General features: G+C 35.3%; 2 protein-coding genes across 2 annotated transcripts in view; one reads left to right on the forward strand and one right to left on the reverse strand.

The window, feature by feature from the left end:
- The window catches only part of DOCK2 (dedicator of cytokinesis 2), a gene marked incomplete at both ends in the record, with an annotated part of 154066 nt that overhangs the window by 75547 nt on the left and 60306 nt on the right, over positions 1-18213 (reverse strand). The window lies entirely within an intron of this gene.
- Positions 9640-16203, forward strand: INSYN2B (inhibitory synaptic factor family member 2B; the record flags this gene model as incomplete). Its single annotated transcript, XM_079542136.1, has 3 exons — positions 9640-11039; positions 12847-12921; positions 16017-16203. 3 exons carry the CDS (start codon positions 9640-9642, stop codon positions 16201-16203), a joined length of 1662 nt encoding a protein of 553 aa, XP_079398262.1.

The raw sequence follows: 18213 nt of genomic DNA on the forward strand, positions 1-18213 counted from the left end.
TGTTTCCTTTTTGTAAAAGGAGCTTTACATGCATCTAGATAAAAATAATCCCATTAAGGAAATAATGGTTTCTGTTTGTCCAAGTCAGCAAGACTGAAACCAAGAGACGCCTACTCTCAGTGTGCAAAGAAGAGGAATTCAAATTTAAATAAATATTGCCAAAGTTAAACTGAACGGATATACTCTGCAACAGCAATCTGAGTTTTTGTTTATCTGCCCCTATGCAGCTGGACTTTCAGTGAACATTTACCAACGACGCATTGAGCCATTTTAAAAGTTACCACTGCATGCTACAGCAACGTGCAAACATGCTAAAGGTGGGCTGTAAGAAAGGACAGATTCTTTAGCACGGTCTGTTGCAATTGCATGAGGGGAAATGGTTTCAAACTAAAAGAGGAGAGATTTAGACTGGATATAAGGAAGACATTTTTTACAGTAAGGGAGATGAGACATTGGAACAGGTTGCCCACAAGTGTGGTGGATTCAAAGTCAGGCTGGATGCAGCTCTGAGAAACTGGACGGAGCTGTAGGTGTCCCAGTGCACTGCAGGGGAGTTGGGCTAGATAGCATTTAAGGGACACTTCCAACTCAGTTCTAGGATGATACAGATCTCTGTGTAACACAAGATTCTCACATTAAACGAATCCCTGAAAAGATCAGTGTGGAACAAGCACTCTGAAGAAGTATGATTTTCTTAATGAAGTAATCTACTGTAAGAAGTTCATCAATTTTTGTTGCTCTGAGGATAGTAAAAAAAAAAAAATCCAGAGGAATGATGGGAAGGGACTGTGTTACTGAACCGGCATTAGACACTTGAGATGGACTGGGTTTACTCTTCCTCTGTCTGGAAAAGTTGTAGACTAAGTAAACAAGTGTTGTAGACACTTTATAAGAAGAAGTTCAGAACAGAAATGAAGGAATGTTAACCTTAGGAAATAAAGTTTTGAATAAAACAAGCTCAGAAATTCAGACAAACATATGACTTTGGAAGATATTGCTATCTTTTGTTTGATATTCCACTAGTTGAAACAACACACACTAGACTGGCAGGGAAATAAAAAAAACTACAGAAACCACAGGTGATATAGAGAAAATCATTTGGTAATACATGAGAAACTGATATTTGAAAGAACAACAAGACCTCAGAAGTATCAATTAAGGTACTGGATATCAGGAGAAAGGTGCCAAAGTCTTGTATTCAATATGCATTATCTACATACGTCAAAAAGTAAACCAGTAGTAATGCCTCCTATTTATTTCCATGGAAAATGCAACAAAGAATGCAATAATATTAATTGATAGAGAACATTCTCACCTACAAAACATTCTTTTTCAACACAGTCACCACCGTTGGCTATGCATTTTTGCCAGTGATGAACAAGAGCCTGCGTGCAGTGCTCATAAAAATCTGCAGGAAATGTAGCAAGAAGGCAAACTGTGACCCTTTAAATGTAGTTTTAGATTCCTGCTCAGGAGATACATTAAGTTTAGTTGCTGGCTTACTTGTTAAACCTACCCACTGAAGGAAAAGGGTAAGAGATAAACGTTATTAATTAGAGTGTTTCTAATCAAAGTATTGAGGCCTGCAAAGCAATAATCTCTGACTGCATGTCTACCTATGCACAGGCTATCTATATATCTATATCTACAGATACGCATATGTTGGTGTTCTGTAAAGCCTGGATGTAAATGTACAGTAATTTATGGTGTAACATGTATGTCTACACTTTTACACAATCAGAAAGTACTTCCAAATATTTTTTCAATGAACAAGAAAATAGTAGAATACCATATTTATACACGAAAAAGCAGTGAAATTTTATGATATGAACCAGCTATTTGGGCACTTTCCAACTCACCAACCTGTCACATTGGATAACTTCCATCTCCCTGTAAGCACTCAAGCATTTCTTCAAGAGAAATTTCCCAGTTTTAAGTACAGCTACCTCTGTAAACACTGCCAAAAAAAAAAAAAAAAAGGGCTTCTAAGCTGTTTATGTAGGACTGAATTTATTCATTTGTAATCAGTAAAAGTTTGTTTAGATAATCTCCCTACTGTAAATTTTGAATTGACAACCACTAACGCTCCAAAAGAGCTTTTTATAATCTATGAAATCTGTGTTTTTTATAATCTATAAAACCTTTTGTTCCCAAACACCAATGGGCTCTATCATCTCATGTATTCAGACGAGGTAGGTTTGATGTTTAGTTTTGTTTTTTTAAGTAAAATAACAGAATTTCAAGTAGCGTAGTTCTCAAAATTATGTTAATAAATAAATGAAAATCCTCACTGTTTTTATTTTTCACTGCATCTTCAACACTTCACGCAGAAAGGCATCACGTCATCTCAAGCAAAGTATAGCCAAGCCAGGGCCCATTTGTATTCCTAAAACTTGCTCAGCCAAGACCAATTTTTTTTCTCCCAAGGGTAAATACCATAGCACCTTCCCTACCTTGTCTCACCAGTCTGAAGTAATCTTCAAACCTTGCTGTTTTATTGCTCAGAGACAAAATCCTATAATCTCTCCCACTGCTAAAATCTTCTCTTTTTGAAGTTAGAAAGTTGTTGCATCATGTATTACTGATCTGTAGTAAATTCTACTCTATGTGTGTCCCGATCCCAACTTTAGGTGGTTCACAAAACCTACAAGCAGGATTTGAATAAATAAATAAATGTGGTCTTTGGTGCTCAGGTACAGTTTGTTCAGCATTACTGAAACCACTGCAGAAGGGAACCTTTACACACATACAGGAATACAAACAGAGATCTGTGGCACTGCTCACAGTCAGAACTAGATTTCCTATGTATTCATCAAAAAGAATAAATAATGAAACGCTACCCAAGACAACATATGCATTGGAGAGATCTCCAGACACAAAACTACGCTACACAAATTATTTCATCTCTTTCAATAACAAATGTATTCACCTTCATGGACAGCATTTTGCTTTATTCTGCAAGACTCAAAGAAATAAGACTCCTTGCTGTGACTGATGAACATCCGTGTACATGTAGAGGTCATTTTAAAAATTGCTCTCAGCAGCTTCATGTTTCCTCCTTTCTGTCATCTTTTTCCTGTATTTCATCACAGTAGGCAATTTCGTACTGTAGGGGAATTGTTTTTAATTCGTAGGCTCTGCACCTTTCATACATTTTCAGTTGAAAATATTTCCCTCACAAACCTGCTTGCAGTTTGTCTATACTCTAAGTACATCTTCATCCATTCTCTTACAGAACAAGCTATGTAAAATATTTGTTAAAACTTCTATTCTTAAAGGCTTTTTTGGGAGAGAATTTCAATTTCAATTTAGAATTTCAAGATAATTCTTCTGTTTCAATCCCAATGAGATACTGCAAGCAAATGTTGTGAAAGCATTAAGATCTGCATACGAAGTTACTCACTGCATGACAGACTGTCCTGGTCATGTATAATTTTTGCAAGCAACAAATATTTGTTTTCCACATGCTGTCTTTGAATATTAACACCATAAAAGAAGGAAATTAAGCCTCACTTGAGACTGATTTCCTCAGCAGCTTTTGAACATTTGCAATTTGAAGGAAAAATGGTGACTGGAGAATAATGAGACAGGGATATTTCACATTAACATCAGTGCTTAAAGGTGGTGACTTCCTCTGTTCAGTATATGCTGAAAAAACTAGGTACTGCTTATTTTGTAGGCTTGAAAGGCAGAGAAAATCACTGCACAGTTTCTAAATGGTCGAAATAAGACTAAAAATCTCCTGAACATTAAAAAGTTGTCATTTCAGAATTCTGCCATTTTGGAATTAAGACTGAAGCTCTAACAGAATAAATATGGGTAACTTTTAAAACATTAAATTAATTGATATATTGTGAATAAAATCACTACAGAAACATAGAATCACTATATTTAGAGAGGCCACATCAAGGAAACTGAAGTTGCCTTTGGCTGTAGTTTGCAGGGTTCAGAGGCTTTTCTGAAAATGCTGATGTTGTGGCTTTCTACGTGTGATTTCCAAAAGCGCAGCTATCAAGCACAGCCACACAAAAGGAGGCCACAAACGTTCTTCAGCTTTCACTAAAATTCCCAGTCCTACTTTCTTTATAGTTTTTAAGAAACTTCTATGAAACTCCCAGAATTTGTACTGATGTTAGAGACACCTCCTGACAACAGCGCTTGTCCACCATTTCCTCTCTCCATCTGACCAAAGAGAAATAAATTCCAATCAGTATAAGCCTTTTTTTTTTTTTTTGCCCCCTGCTAATTTCACAAACAAATTACTCTGCCAAAAGATCAAGTCAAGCATTTTGCTTAAGGAAAGCAAATAGATCCTTGGACAACCTGAAAGCATCACTAATGTCTTTCAGAAGATCAAACAAAATAGTGAAGTTAACAAACCAAAGATCCCCCTATCTGAAAGGAATGGCTTAGCTGAGAAATTTGCAGTACAACGATAACAAATTAATACACCTAGGATTTGATTTCACTATCACCATTAGTTTTAGTAACTATTAAGTATATTTAAACTACCTTAAGGAATATAACTCCTATGGCAGGTAACTGTGAAGTGTTACACATTTTTATCTGTACTTTGTCCTTTTTTTAAAACAAACAAACAAAACTATTAATGAATGTTCCCAGGCATGACAGAAGATGTCTAATAGTACCTTCCAGCAAATTCTGGAGTAAACTTTGCAACAGAATTGTAACACTGGACTTGAACAGCACCCTATATAGCTAGGTGGCTAACAGCTTATACCTGAAGAGATATATTTCAGATTGGGTCAGTACTCAAGTTGATCCAAGTCCATGAAAAAACACATAGGAAAAAAAAAAATTAATCACACTGGTTTAAATTACTAATATGTTTAATTTATTAGTAGTTAGAAGTCCCAACCAATGTTCATCCCCTTATGCTGCTTGTACCCGAACTACTTGCATTATGTGCAAATAATTAGGGTACAGGTCTTTGCCTAAAACATCAAAATCCACTGCTTGATTTTAACCATCCTATAAAACATATGATGCATCCGTCTAAAGAAAACAAATATTCTTTTCCCAGATATTTATCCACCAAGAAAAGCACTTCTAATGAAGATCAGTATTGTCGCATACTTGCATCTGCAGGTTTTCACCAGTATCCTAATATAACAGGATCAATCCAAATGAACAAGTCTCTTACACATACTATAAAGTATTCTGTATAAAACACCAGTGTTGTTCAAGGTTGGTCCTTTCATCAAGCCATGAGCAAGTCACAACTCCAGCTGAATACACACAAACACTTTCACATCTTAGCACAAAGCATTCTTGAAGCATTCTATCTCCTAAAATCCTATGAAATTCCCTTCTAAAAGATGGTAAGATTCAGACAGGAAGAGGATGAAAAGTAATGCATCAAGAAAAAGATGAAGCACATTTGTTACACTCCTGGAATGCCTGTGGTGCTAAAAGGGACACTGAGAACATGCAAAAAGTAACAAGAGCATTAGTGTTCCTGAGTGCTGGAACCAGGCATTGTAATACCTGATATGACAGTTCTTTGTGGTTATAAAATTTTGCAGCATCCATAACTGGGAAAAAAGTACACTTAAATATCTGAGGTCATCATTTATTTTCAAATTAATTGACAGGTGGGTTTTTTTTGTTTTTTTGTTTTGTTTTGTTTTTTTCTTTTCTTGTATAATCTGCAGAGATTGCTACAAGATGTTCACATAATGACTTCTATTATTCTGTTCTAGCCTTGCAAAATCTCCTGGTAACCTGATGCTACTATAAAAGAGCCTTCTATAAACGTGAAAATGACATTAAATCAGAGGTGAAATTATTAAAAATAATTCTGCAGCCCACTGGACTGTGATGAATTTGTCTCTGCCCTTACTGAACATAAAAATGCTAAAAAAATAATAGCACCATAAACTCCACTGGGGTTTCTTATGTAATAAAAATTAAATCCGTTCATTAAAATTCATCCTTGAATGACTTACTACAACTGTTGCCCTAGATGTTACCTTTGAGTGAATACTAAAAAAAGAAAAAATGGAGCAACATTAAGAACTTGGAAAATTAAATAACCACTAGGCTGCTCCAAAAGTAATGCCTCCTATTTATTTCCATGGAAAATACACCAAATAATGCAGTAACATTAATTGATAGAGAACATTCTCACCTACAAAACATTCTTTTTCAACACAGTCACCACCAATGGCTATGCATTTTTGCCAGTGATGAACAAGAGCCTGCGTGCAGTGCTCATAAAAATCTGCACCTGTGGAGATGAACAGTTGTAACAGCTGAAACACACTGCTCACCTCCTCACTGTGCTCACATCTACTATTTGGTCTCTACCAACGTTCAACAAACACTGATGAATGCTAGTGGGTACCATTTTTTCCACGTGGAGGAATTCAGTTTCACCTCTTTGATTCACATGGACTCCCATGTCAGACACTACTGTCTCAGACTGCCCCTCTGCTGCCTTCCGTCACACAGCAACACAATGTAATGGAATACTGGCAGGAAGGTTCGGTTCAACCTCTACTGCTGTGCAACCAACACAGTAAAACTGGAGACATTACATTCAGAGCAGCCCTTGAGTTTTGTACTTTTAGATTTAAAATTTTAATTATACTTTGGATAAACTATTTTTCATCGAGCTCTGAAATTTTAATGTAGTAACGTGATGAAGCAAACAAAAATATTCCTCTAGCAGCATATTACAGAAAATAGGTTTTACACAGGATTAAAAAAAACAAATCAAATATGACAAAGTCACTCAGTCACTACAGCTCTATCAAGTATCATTGCATCAGAAATGCTTAAATTCATCTGTTTAATCTTTGGTAGGTGGACCATCAAGGTGGCAAAATAATCTAGAGTGAACAAGGAAGTTTGAAGTGCTGATGCTCATTAAGGAAGGTGATTATACTAATCGTTTTCTTGCCCTCATAAAATGCTTTTAGCCTAGTGATTTACTTGCTCCTTAACAAAGTCTGTTGAGATTCCTTTTCCCAGAAACACTAAAGTAGAATACTACTGTCACACTGTCATTAAAAGAAATAAAAAATATTTTTTAAAAAGAAGTCAAGCAAAATGGAAAATTAAGGTGTCAAACTATAAATGAAGGAATATAAAAACGAGATAAAATATTTAACTTTTCCCTCAAACTGCAACCAGTGAATGAGGAGATTGGAAGCAATCCACTGTGTGATTCAGGAAAAAAAAAAAGGAAAACCAAACCAAAACAACAACAACAAAAAAAAAACAACAGAAAACCACCAAACAATTCAAAGGCATTTCCTGAGATCTGTGAGCAACTGCCTGAGGAAGGGAAGGAATAGGAGGGCTGAATACAAGGTCAGTCATGAAAACCTGGCATCCATTACTTTAATTGGGAATTAAAGTAGTCTCACATTAAAGCAGTCTATCTGCCTGGAGCAGCTGTGGTGGGACGTAGGGAATGTTACTGCAGTATTTGGATAGATTCTCAAATAAAATTGTAAAAAGGCTCCAGTAATTAGTAAACAATATGAGAATTCAGATCTTGGCACTGAACTTTGTTTGCAGTATCAACTTGATGTTTTTATTGTATTAACTTGTTTGCACTGAATAAGCAGCATGGCAATTTAAGGTACGTGGTATCATGAAAGTATAACTTGTATTACTGTACATATTTGTTTACTGATATCTTTTGTGACATTTGTCTCTGCACTGAAATCATCTGATACTTTCACTTTTTTCTAAAGCTTCATAATAGAATGGTATTGTATTATTAATTTGCTTAAATTATATTGCTTGAAATGATGTGGGGCTACATAAATTTGTTCATTACACTGTGATAAAATACCTTTCCCAATACATCCAGCTCATTAAGTCCCCTAAATTAAAGATGGTAAAGTTTGTGCAATGCTTAAAAAAAAACATTAGGCTAAGACAATAAAAGTACAGGTAATTAAACTGCCAGTTGAACACAAGTATAATTTCATGCTGGGAATTTAGTCACAATATTAAGCATCTCTGTAATCACAAAAGTAAATCTCTTTGGATTATTAGAAATCCTGTGGTATATTTCTCATATTTTGCACAAATTTATTTTATTAGCCCAATTCTATTCTATTCCAGCAGCTAGCTTAACAGTCTATCATTGTTTGTTGCATATTCTGAATTTCAGCCCAAAATGCTGTGGAGGAGAACATTTGAAAGCAAGTCCATAGCACAGATGATTTTGGTGAGAATCAGCAACAGCTGGAATGAAAAAGTGCTGACTAAAAAAAATACAGTACACTATTTTGATCAAGACAATATGTGATATACCTGTATGTTCTAATTCAGGGGGCCATCATGAGTCTACATTTGTAACAATAGGTTGCCAGCAAAATTCTATCAAATTATCTTACATCGCAAAAAATATTCAAGTAACAAGATTCCTCGTGGCCTACGCGATTGCCAGCTACATGTGAAAGTGTCTGCACATGGATTGAAAAGTGCAAGATAGCTTTTACAGTTGGTGCCTTTATATTCTCTTACTTCAGCACTAATACATCACATATTCATTAGCAATGCTGCTTTACGTGCATTTCTCATACCATAATGCACCACACATCAACACGTGGCTCATGTTCTTAGAAGGAAACAACAATACTCTGCATCCCTTCAGCCACTGAAGCATGTATCATTGGTGTATTATAGTGTGACTAACTGAATTGAAGGAAACATCAGTGTTTTGTATCCATTTTTGGTTGTTTTATGACATTTCATATGAGGTGCTCCAAATTTAAAAAAAATAACAACTTTCAGTTTCTACTAGAGATCTCGCTGTCAAAGTTATAAAACTACAGGAGATTGATTTGTTAGAGACAGTAGAACAAGATCATATCTGGTGATTTGTTCATCTACAATTGTTGTCTTTTTACTTCCAGGAAATATGTCATTCTGCATTTGCTGGTTATTCAGATTGGACCACTCTTCTGATGCCAAAGTATTTACAAGACTTTCCCAGATGACACAGTACCTCGGATACAGTTGGCCTGTTTGCAAGAACTGAAGTAACGACTACACATAGTAATGCTTCTTACTGAACCCTGCTTGATGCTATGTTTTTATCTGGTCACAAGTGGCTACATTATTTTGAAGTGTTAGTTTAACTTTCAACAGTAAAAACAGCTGAAGAGGAAAATTTTCTTAAGAAAGCAATTCAGTTTGTTATTAATTAATATAATTTCATCAGTAAAACTATGCATTGGAAATGAAAGTGCCCCCAGAATTTGCAACGTCTGTTTAGTCAGGACGCATTTAAGACGTATGACTAATCTGTCATATGAAAAAAAAGCTGGATTGCTATAATGGAGAGGTGACTGACAACTAAGAGCCATCGGGAAAGCCATAAGACACAATGTGACCTTTAAATGAGTTAACTGTAAGCATAGCTGTCTACTGCAATTCTGTAAAATGAAGAATCGTGTTTGCTTCAGAAGACTTTCTGCATTTTCCAGCTACAATAAATCTTTCTTTACATTTTATATATAATATCTTTACCTTAGTGTTCAGTCTAACGAGCAACTAAATTTGAAAAAGAACAAGAAGAATGAAATGCTTATCTTGTTCATTAGCACAGTGTTCATTTGAATCTAAGGTATACAATCATATGACAGAGTTCAAATGACAAATGTAATGTGCTTCTTTGCGACCCATTACTTGCAGACTTTAAATTGTGATTCAATGGCCCAGCAAAACATGAAAGTGCGCCCGGTGCTACTGAAGAGAAACAGTCTGGATTCATTTGATTTTATGAGGCAGCCACATCACCGCAGAAGCAAATCTCAGCAAGTTCGTTTCAAGGATGATGGTATCAACACAAAGACAGTGGATGTCACTGACCTGGATAATAATCCTGCCCAAGACATTGCATTAATGATTGAAAATACAGAAATATCTGAACAACACAAATTTTTGTTACAACCTCCATCTTTTCCAAAGGCTCAGAAGGGGCTTCAGAATATTGCCATACAAACATCTCCTAGCCTTAGGAAACACTTCCCTGTTTTCAGAAGAAAAAAGCTGCTGGTAAGCAAATCACTAACAGAAATGCCAAGTGAGACTAAAGACTGCATGCCAGTAAATGACAATCTTTCTGAACAAGACATTATGTCTTCAGACTTCTGTTACTTAAGAATAAGTAGCCATTTGGAAGATGGATTCAGGAATAGTAAAGCGGATGGTCAGTCAAGTCAAAGACTGCCAGAAGCAGAAAAAAATGGACATATCCAAATCCATGATTCCTCAGTAACAGAAAAGACAACTGCTTCTACACAGGTGCCTGAATACATTCATGTGAATTTTCCACAAAACAGTGATACTTCCATGGATGCATCAGACACGACCATGAATTTAAATAATTTACTGCATTCTTCTAATTCTTCTACTATCATAAATAGCAATGAAAACAATGAAACCAGCATGCTGTCATCTATTCCTGAAAAAATATACCCTTGCCTAAGTGATTCCACTAACGGCAATGATTGTAATCCTCATTCTGATTCTTGTGAAACAGCTAACAGTGATCCTGAGTTGCTTGTAGTCAGCAAAGACACAAGCAGTAAAGAAACTACTCCATTATCACCTCCATCGAATCAAAGTTCATCTCCTTGTTTCCACAGAAGCTATCTACAGACAGTAGAGAATAAAACAGATTCCAGCTGTGTGACAGTAACAAATGATGATCACACGGTAATGTCATCGACCAGCAGTAATGCATCAAAATCTGTTTCTTCAGTTAGTACTGAAACTGAGAAAAATTCTACTCTGTCTGATGTTTCCCAATGTAATGGCTCTTTAGAAGGATTTCACACGAAGTCTTATCTGCCAAGGAATGAAATAAAACCACACATCAACAAAGAGATTAGTGAAATAAATCAAATCCATTTGACACATGGTGAACTATGTGCTCTACAAGGCAAGCTGCAGTCTGTAGAGGAATCCTTGCTGTCAAACCAGGAGAAGATTAAAGTCCTTTTGAATGTAATTCAAGACCTTGAAAAATCCAGAGCCCTCAGTGAAGGGTACGGTGCATTTTAATATCACAAATTCATCAAAAACCTGAAGCAGATGTTATCGCTCTTTTAACCTTTGCTACTATATTTTTTCTGTGAAATACTCAAAAATGAGTTTGCAGAAATAATTTCATTCAGTTTTTGGGAAGTTTGAGCCTTTACAGAAAAGCAAGTCTCTTTATAGGTTGGCTTTAATTATCACTGCCTTTAGTAAACTGAGCGGAAGTTTATTAGCACTCCATGTTGTTTAGATTTATGTTATCAGGTACAATGCCAGCACACAGCTGACAGTCTCCATCTAGCTAACATCTCTCTGCAGCTGAACAACAAAAACCCAACAGTCTAATGTACTAAGTAATATAACAAATCTACGGCAAGTCAGCTTTCTCTGTCAAGGTCAAATATGCATTTAGTGCCAAAACAGACCATTGCTGAAACAGTTCATATCAGCAAAACCATGCTTCTGTTCAATATTAATTCTGCTTTAGTGAGCAAGCAAAAAAACTAGTGGCCAGTGCACAACATCTGCCGGCTTTCATTGTTGGGACTATGTTGTTGGTTATGTTTCATTATATCACTTACAACATATCCACTTAAGGGGAAAGCCTTTAGAATTGAAAAAGGCAAAAGACCACATTAATTTTTTAAATTAATTTTATTAATTTAACCTCCAGTGTGTCAAGAAATCTTTGCAGGAAGTGAAGGTCAGGGCTTAAAAGTTGTTAAAGCTATGAACATGGAGCATATGAAGACTGTTAGCAAGACTCTTAGGAGTCTCATATTTTAGAATGACTGCTTTCTGCAGTATCAGTAAGAATGCATGATGTGTATTCAGTTTTAGTGAACAGTCTCATATCTATTAGCCAAAGCCACAACGAGTATTTATGTAACATATTCATGAATTATAAGTAATATCCATACTACCCACACAACTCATGTCAGAACACTCAGGAAGCAGATATATTCACATGACAAAGTACTATATTAAATATTTCTGCGGTCAAGTTACATATTACAAATATACTATTTATGCTCTTCAAGCCATTAACAACAGTTTCAGCTTACAGTAAATGTATCCTAGATGCATTTTAAAGTTGTCTTTCATGATAATGTAGTATTTCCATCAAAGAATTTTTATTTTTGGGAAGAAAAACAAAACAGCAAGTGGATCTTTCAAAGAAACAAGCAAACAAGAACTTTGTTTGCTTTTTCAATAAAACAGTGTGCAGTCTAGGTTATCGCACATATAGTTTTAGACACAACGTAGCTGGTTTAGTATGCTGTGCCTGGATGGGATGGAATTAATTTTTCCCACAACATCTCATATACTGCATAAAACAGCGGCACTCAGACACATAAAGTAAATCATTTGTGCACAACTGGTTGCGCATAAAACCGGATCCCTAATGTTGGCATTGTGTCACGTATATCAATAGTATTTCCTGACTATGGAATACACCTGGTAAGCTTATTTTTGTCTGCAACATGACAGAAAGGCTGCCTTGAGATATTTGTGCAGGTTCAATTGCACGTAAGAGTCCAGAACACGACAATGACTTACCCACTTGAAAACCCAGGTCTTTGCACACATTTTCATGTTGGTAGAACAGGTTTGTGTGGCTGTTCAAAAACTTAGCAGGATACGACAGACTGTGGTGACAATCACGTATGTCAAAATTTTCTTGCAAGAAAAAAAATGGCAAAAAGCTATTTTCAAAGAATGCTTGAAGATTTGTTACTGCCTGGAAATATTTTATCATAGAAGTATGTCAGTGTACTTACAAATACACATTACATGAACAACTGTTTGTTACAGGCGCAACTTCTACCACACCGGTCAAGACCTCAACAACTGCAGCACGTGTCAGAACACCGCATGTATAATTTACAGGTACCATGCCTTCACAATTTTCCACTGACTGTATATCTCTCACAAATGCACAATGCTATGTCCTGCTCACAGCTGTAAAAGGTCTGATATCATCATCCCTGTTTTTTAAAAAAGAAAAGGGAATATGTAAGGAGCTTTTGTTGTTTCCTTTCTCCCCAGGTAAAGAACAGTTAGCAGTGGTGTTATCAGAAGAAGATACTGTACTTTTGGAAATTCAAACAGAAACTTCCATCAAGGTTTCACAGCATTACTAGTATTATCATGCTTTGAAAACCTTTGAAGTTGTTTCTGATTATGAAATTCTGTGTATGTGTTAGATTTTTTGAGATAAAATTTGTCATAAATTTGGATCTTGGAAAACATAAGCAGAACATTCTCCAAATACCATTATGCACCAGTTCTTGTCTGTGTAACGCAGAACAATGAACACGTCCCCCTTCTTACTTGAGAAAAGGCTTATTTATTATTATTTTGAAACAGAGCACTTTGAGTCTAAATTACTTTAACTACAGCATGAATTTGTACTCTGATGAACTTACTAGTAGTGTGTTCTGCAAACTATACCAATTCCAAGTGTTGCATTCATATTAGCACAGAAAGTCTTTGGTTTTCTGCCCATTAGCAAAAAGCGAGGAAGTACAAACTCTCTGTAATACAGCACAAGTAGCTGGTCCTCTCAGCAGTGGATTTTCTAGGACCTCAATCAATTGGTAAACACACTGTCCAGTCAATGCAAGCTCTATTATAAGTCAGAATACAAATCTTAAGCTATTTGATTCCATTATGTTGCATGGAATCTTCAAAGAATGCTGAACAATTGCAGCATAATCAGACTGGGAGCCCACCTTTCACCATTCCAGACTCCTCACAGTACGGACATACTTTGTAGACTGAAGAGAATGAAAAGTTAAGATGTGCGTATAGTCAAAATTTACCATATTATTTTTTACACTTCAAATGAAAAGATAACAACTTTTTGTTGGATTTTACAGGAACACACATTACATAGAAATTCTGTAGAATTCATATAGAAATAACCCTTTACCACGGGATACCTTCTCTCTGCAGGAGAATAAACTATGCTTCTTATGCTGCCTTTTCAGTTTACACAGTTGCAATACAGGAAAGATCTTGAGTAAGAAGTGCAAATATATGAAGAACAGAAGAAACAGTTAAACACTGACGTGTCTTTTGGGATAGTACATACTTCTTAATGCTAAGATTGCCTGGAGGCTTAAAGAACACCACTTAGTAGAACAGAAGCAAGAACACAGATCCTGCTTTGAAGAATTATTGGTTTTAAGAGACAAAACATAAAACATTAAGAAAATGTAATCATTTCCATTCTCATAGAAACGTCTCGTAAGAAGCAGTTACAAAAAAGTTTCTGAGTAACTAATATTTGATGTTCATTCCATTTTGAAGGAAGTATTTGTGTTTATCAGGTTTATTTTAAACAAATCCATGTAATGAGTTTTGTTTAGACTATAAAAAATTCATATATGTATTTTTTCTACTTGCAGCATGACTGTTGTCTTTGAATACAGAACTAAATGTTTCACCTTGTGCCCTCTTCTCCTGCTCTTCAGCAACCTAAGTCAGTAGTGACTCAAATACAGCACAGTGATGTGTTAGTGTCACTGAATCTTCCTCATCATACACAGCCTGAGGCAGTCAGTATACTAATCTGTATCTGTTAAAGAGTTGATTACATGAGTTACTGAAGGAATGAAGAACTTTTCAGTCTTACAGCAGAAGCATATTTAGACCAGACTGTAAGTTTACCTTTATTATCTAATCAGCAGGGTTAGGTGCAGTGCCTTGCAACTTCCAATCTAGTATATATCACACTACTGTTTTTATTATAATAAACACAGGTGGGACTGAAAACAAGCAGTTACCTCAAAAATCAAGGAAAGTTATTAAATAGAGACTGAATTGATCTCTAGAGACAGTTTCTCCAAAATACAAATCTGAAACCTTGAAGGAAAGGTAAGGAAAAAGGAACAGAGGCTTTCCTTTTTTTTTGTTTGTTTTAGTTTTTGATTTATAAAATAACATTTCCTTCTCTGGTGTTCCTGACCTGTGTCTAGTGAATAGTACTGTGTTTTAGCCCAAAGCTGATAAAATTGAACAGATGCATCTGATAATATTTTTTTTTCCTCCAAAAACGCTTGTATTATGAAAAATAAAACAAAAGGTCAGTTTCTTCTTGCTTTCCACTCCTGCAGCAAAAATCTATACTGCAGATAGAGCTGATACAAATCTCATTCCCCTTCCTAGAAAATGTGGAGATAGTAAAGAAAAAGCACAGAGTGCTGACTCCTTTTTTGTTTGTTTGTTTAATTATACTGACTGCATCAGAATGCTCTTTTCCACATTGATTCTTTTGAGCCTTACTTTCTGTGCATATATTTGCTCTTATCATCTTGACTCTCATTCTACACCAATAATAGTTATGGGCTTCCATACAGACATTGTGAGTAGAGTTCTACTTCCTATTTCCTCGGTAATTCAATTCATTTATTTCAAAGACTTATTTATTTATGTTATTTCATACATATTTTTGTCCTTACTGGGGATGAACTTCTCACATTTAATATGTGAATGTTTTGAATTCATGACAGATACACGATTGAGTTAGGTAACAGAATTGAAATCTGAATGTTTAATGAAATGCACTAAAAGATCAACAATATTGGAGTTCTTATCTCATGTAAAGAAAGAGGATTTCTTCAGAAAATACTAATAGATTATCTTATATTCAAGGCAGCAAAATACACTGCATTTTAACCAGGCTCTTATATTGAATGCCTCATTATAACAGAACCACAGAATCACAGGGGTTGGAAGGGACTTCTGGAGATCTAGTCCTACCCCCTGCTAACACAGGTCCCAGGTTGCAGAGGAAAGTGTCCAGAAGGGTTTTGAGTATCTCCAGAGAAGGAAGCCGCAACTTCTCTGGGCAGCGTGTTCCACTTTTCTGTCATCCTCAAAGTAAACAAGTTCTAATGAAGAAACTATCTGTTCTAATGAAGTAAGCATTTAAAAAGGGAATTTTTCATTTATTAGCTCACATCTCTTCATTTTTCTAGTGTAGAATATGACTTCAGACAACAAGAAGGAAGATTTCAACAGATTTTGAAAAGGCTGGATCATGCAGAGCAAAATCCAGCTTCAGGTTCGCCTCAGAAGCCATCATTTGATCATCCACTTCACGAGAAAAAGGAGTTGAGAAAGAAAACAAAAAAGGTGAAAAAAAAATGCTTCTGGTGGATTTGACTTCCTTACAAATCTTAAACTGAAACAATTTTTATATTTCAAATGACAATAGAGCAAAAAGAGGTTTGGAAGCACAGAACTGAAAATATACTGAATAAAAATATAGTGATTATGAAACCACTAAAGAATATTTAATTGAGTATCAAATCAGAAGAATCATATCACTGAATAGAGACACATGAAGAGACTGTTTCTGAAGAAGAAATTTTTCTTCTTTTTTTTTTTTCCTGTGATGCTCACATTCTTTGTAAAGACATTTTTGTTCAACTTTCAAAAAAAAAAAATAAAAATAAAGACAAGACGATGGTAGTCAAACCTTCAGACTTCATTTCATATTAAGCAACACAACCTAAAGAAAAGGAACTTCACTGACCTTTAAACAGACTGCATAATCAAGTATAAGTCCAGGGGAATCTCCTCAGAGGAGATAATTACAATTATTTCACATCTGCAGTGAAATATATTGGTTGTTGTCATCTACAATTTAACCATAATGAAGAATTTCAGGTTCAAGTTTTATTCTGTTCTTATATCAGTTCAATTTGAAAAGGAATTATTTCAAAGTATGTCATTTAATAGACTGCTTGTTAAGTATATCTTAAAATTTCAAAAAAAAGAATATCATAGTAATTCTAGATCTAATTTCTTTCCTAAATGAGGTCCAATTAGATCTATTTTAGTTTTAAGCATCTCCAGTGATGGAGAATTCATAACATCCAAGGGCAGCGTTTTCCAGCATTTGTCCATCTCCACAATGAAAAGAACATCTGATTAGATTTTACTGAGTTCTGACTTGTACTCATTACATCTTGCTCTATCCCAGTGCACCTTGGCCTGATGAATAGAGAGGAATAGCCACTCTTGCTTTTGTACTGCTAAAACACCTAATTCTTCCCAATTGTACCTCTATGCATTTAATATCTGTATTGCTAAATCAAAACATTCTAAGGCTTTGGTTTTTTTTGTTTTAGGAGGCTGAATGACTTTATGAAGGCCTATTAAATGCAATGTAGATTAGTTAATATTAAAAAAATTTGTCTATTCTGCAGAATTTTTCTTAAACTCTGGTTAAACAGTTCAAACGATGCCAGGGTTTTCAACAGTCTTACCTCTAGATCCTCCTTTTTATACCATATATTATTAGTTCTTGTAATATTGGTTAAAAACGTCTATTCTTTTTGTACACTTGTGTTTCTCCAGTGCTTAGGGTTAACCAGACATTTGTCAGAAAAGACCAAAGATTAAAAAAAACAGTCTTCATTTACAGCGATGCTATGTCACATGGCTTAATCATGAGTATCATGATACTAAAGGACAACAGTTTTAAAAATATGTTAAGGACAATCAGTATGGAGTTGACAGACATAGAATTATTATTACTTTAAAGGCCTTTTGAAGGGAAAGCTGTATGAAATGTTACGAGCAAAGTATATGCCTTTAGTGAGCCAGAAAAGTTTGTCAGTAATGGTTTGTGGATGTAGTAGGCACCAGAATTCATTAGATAAGAGTATGTAATTTTATCACACCCATCTACACACACTGCTTATGCTGGCATTCCAACAGCATTCCTATTTTGCATTACTGTAATTGATATGCTGAAGGATCTATTAGTATGCAAAGGTTGCTTGTGTATTAAAATATCATTTTAAGATGAATATCTTTGGAGGACAAAGGTACAAAAATAAGCAATACCAATAAAAGCAATACCAGCAAAACCAGTGAGTTTATTCTTGTACTAAGCTGATTTTCAATGACCTGCTATTATGTGAAAGTCATCTTCCTGTCCTTTTTCTTAAATAAGTACAGCAAGGCTCATTTTAATGTCTGATTTTGTTTTTGCATGTATCCCTTCAATAAAGACAGATTATTGAATTTAAACCGATCACAACATTTTTATTTGCCACATCACACCAATCAATTTCTGGAGTAAGTAAAACTGCACGAGAACACAAATATGCTATTTACTGTAGGAAAGTCCATTCAAAGAAGAAGGGCACTAAATTCTTACAT

The sequence above is a fragment of the Tetrao urogallus genome, assembly GCF_951394365.1.
Source record: "Tetrao urogallus genome assembly, chromosome: 14".
NCBI lineage: Eukaryota > Metazoa > Chordata > Aves > Galliformes > Phasianidae > Tetrao > Tetrao urogallus.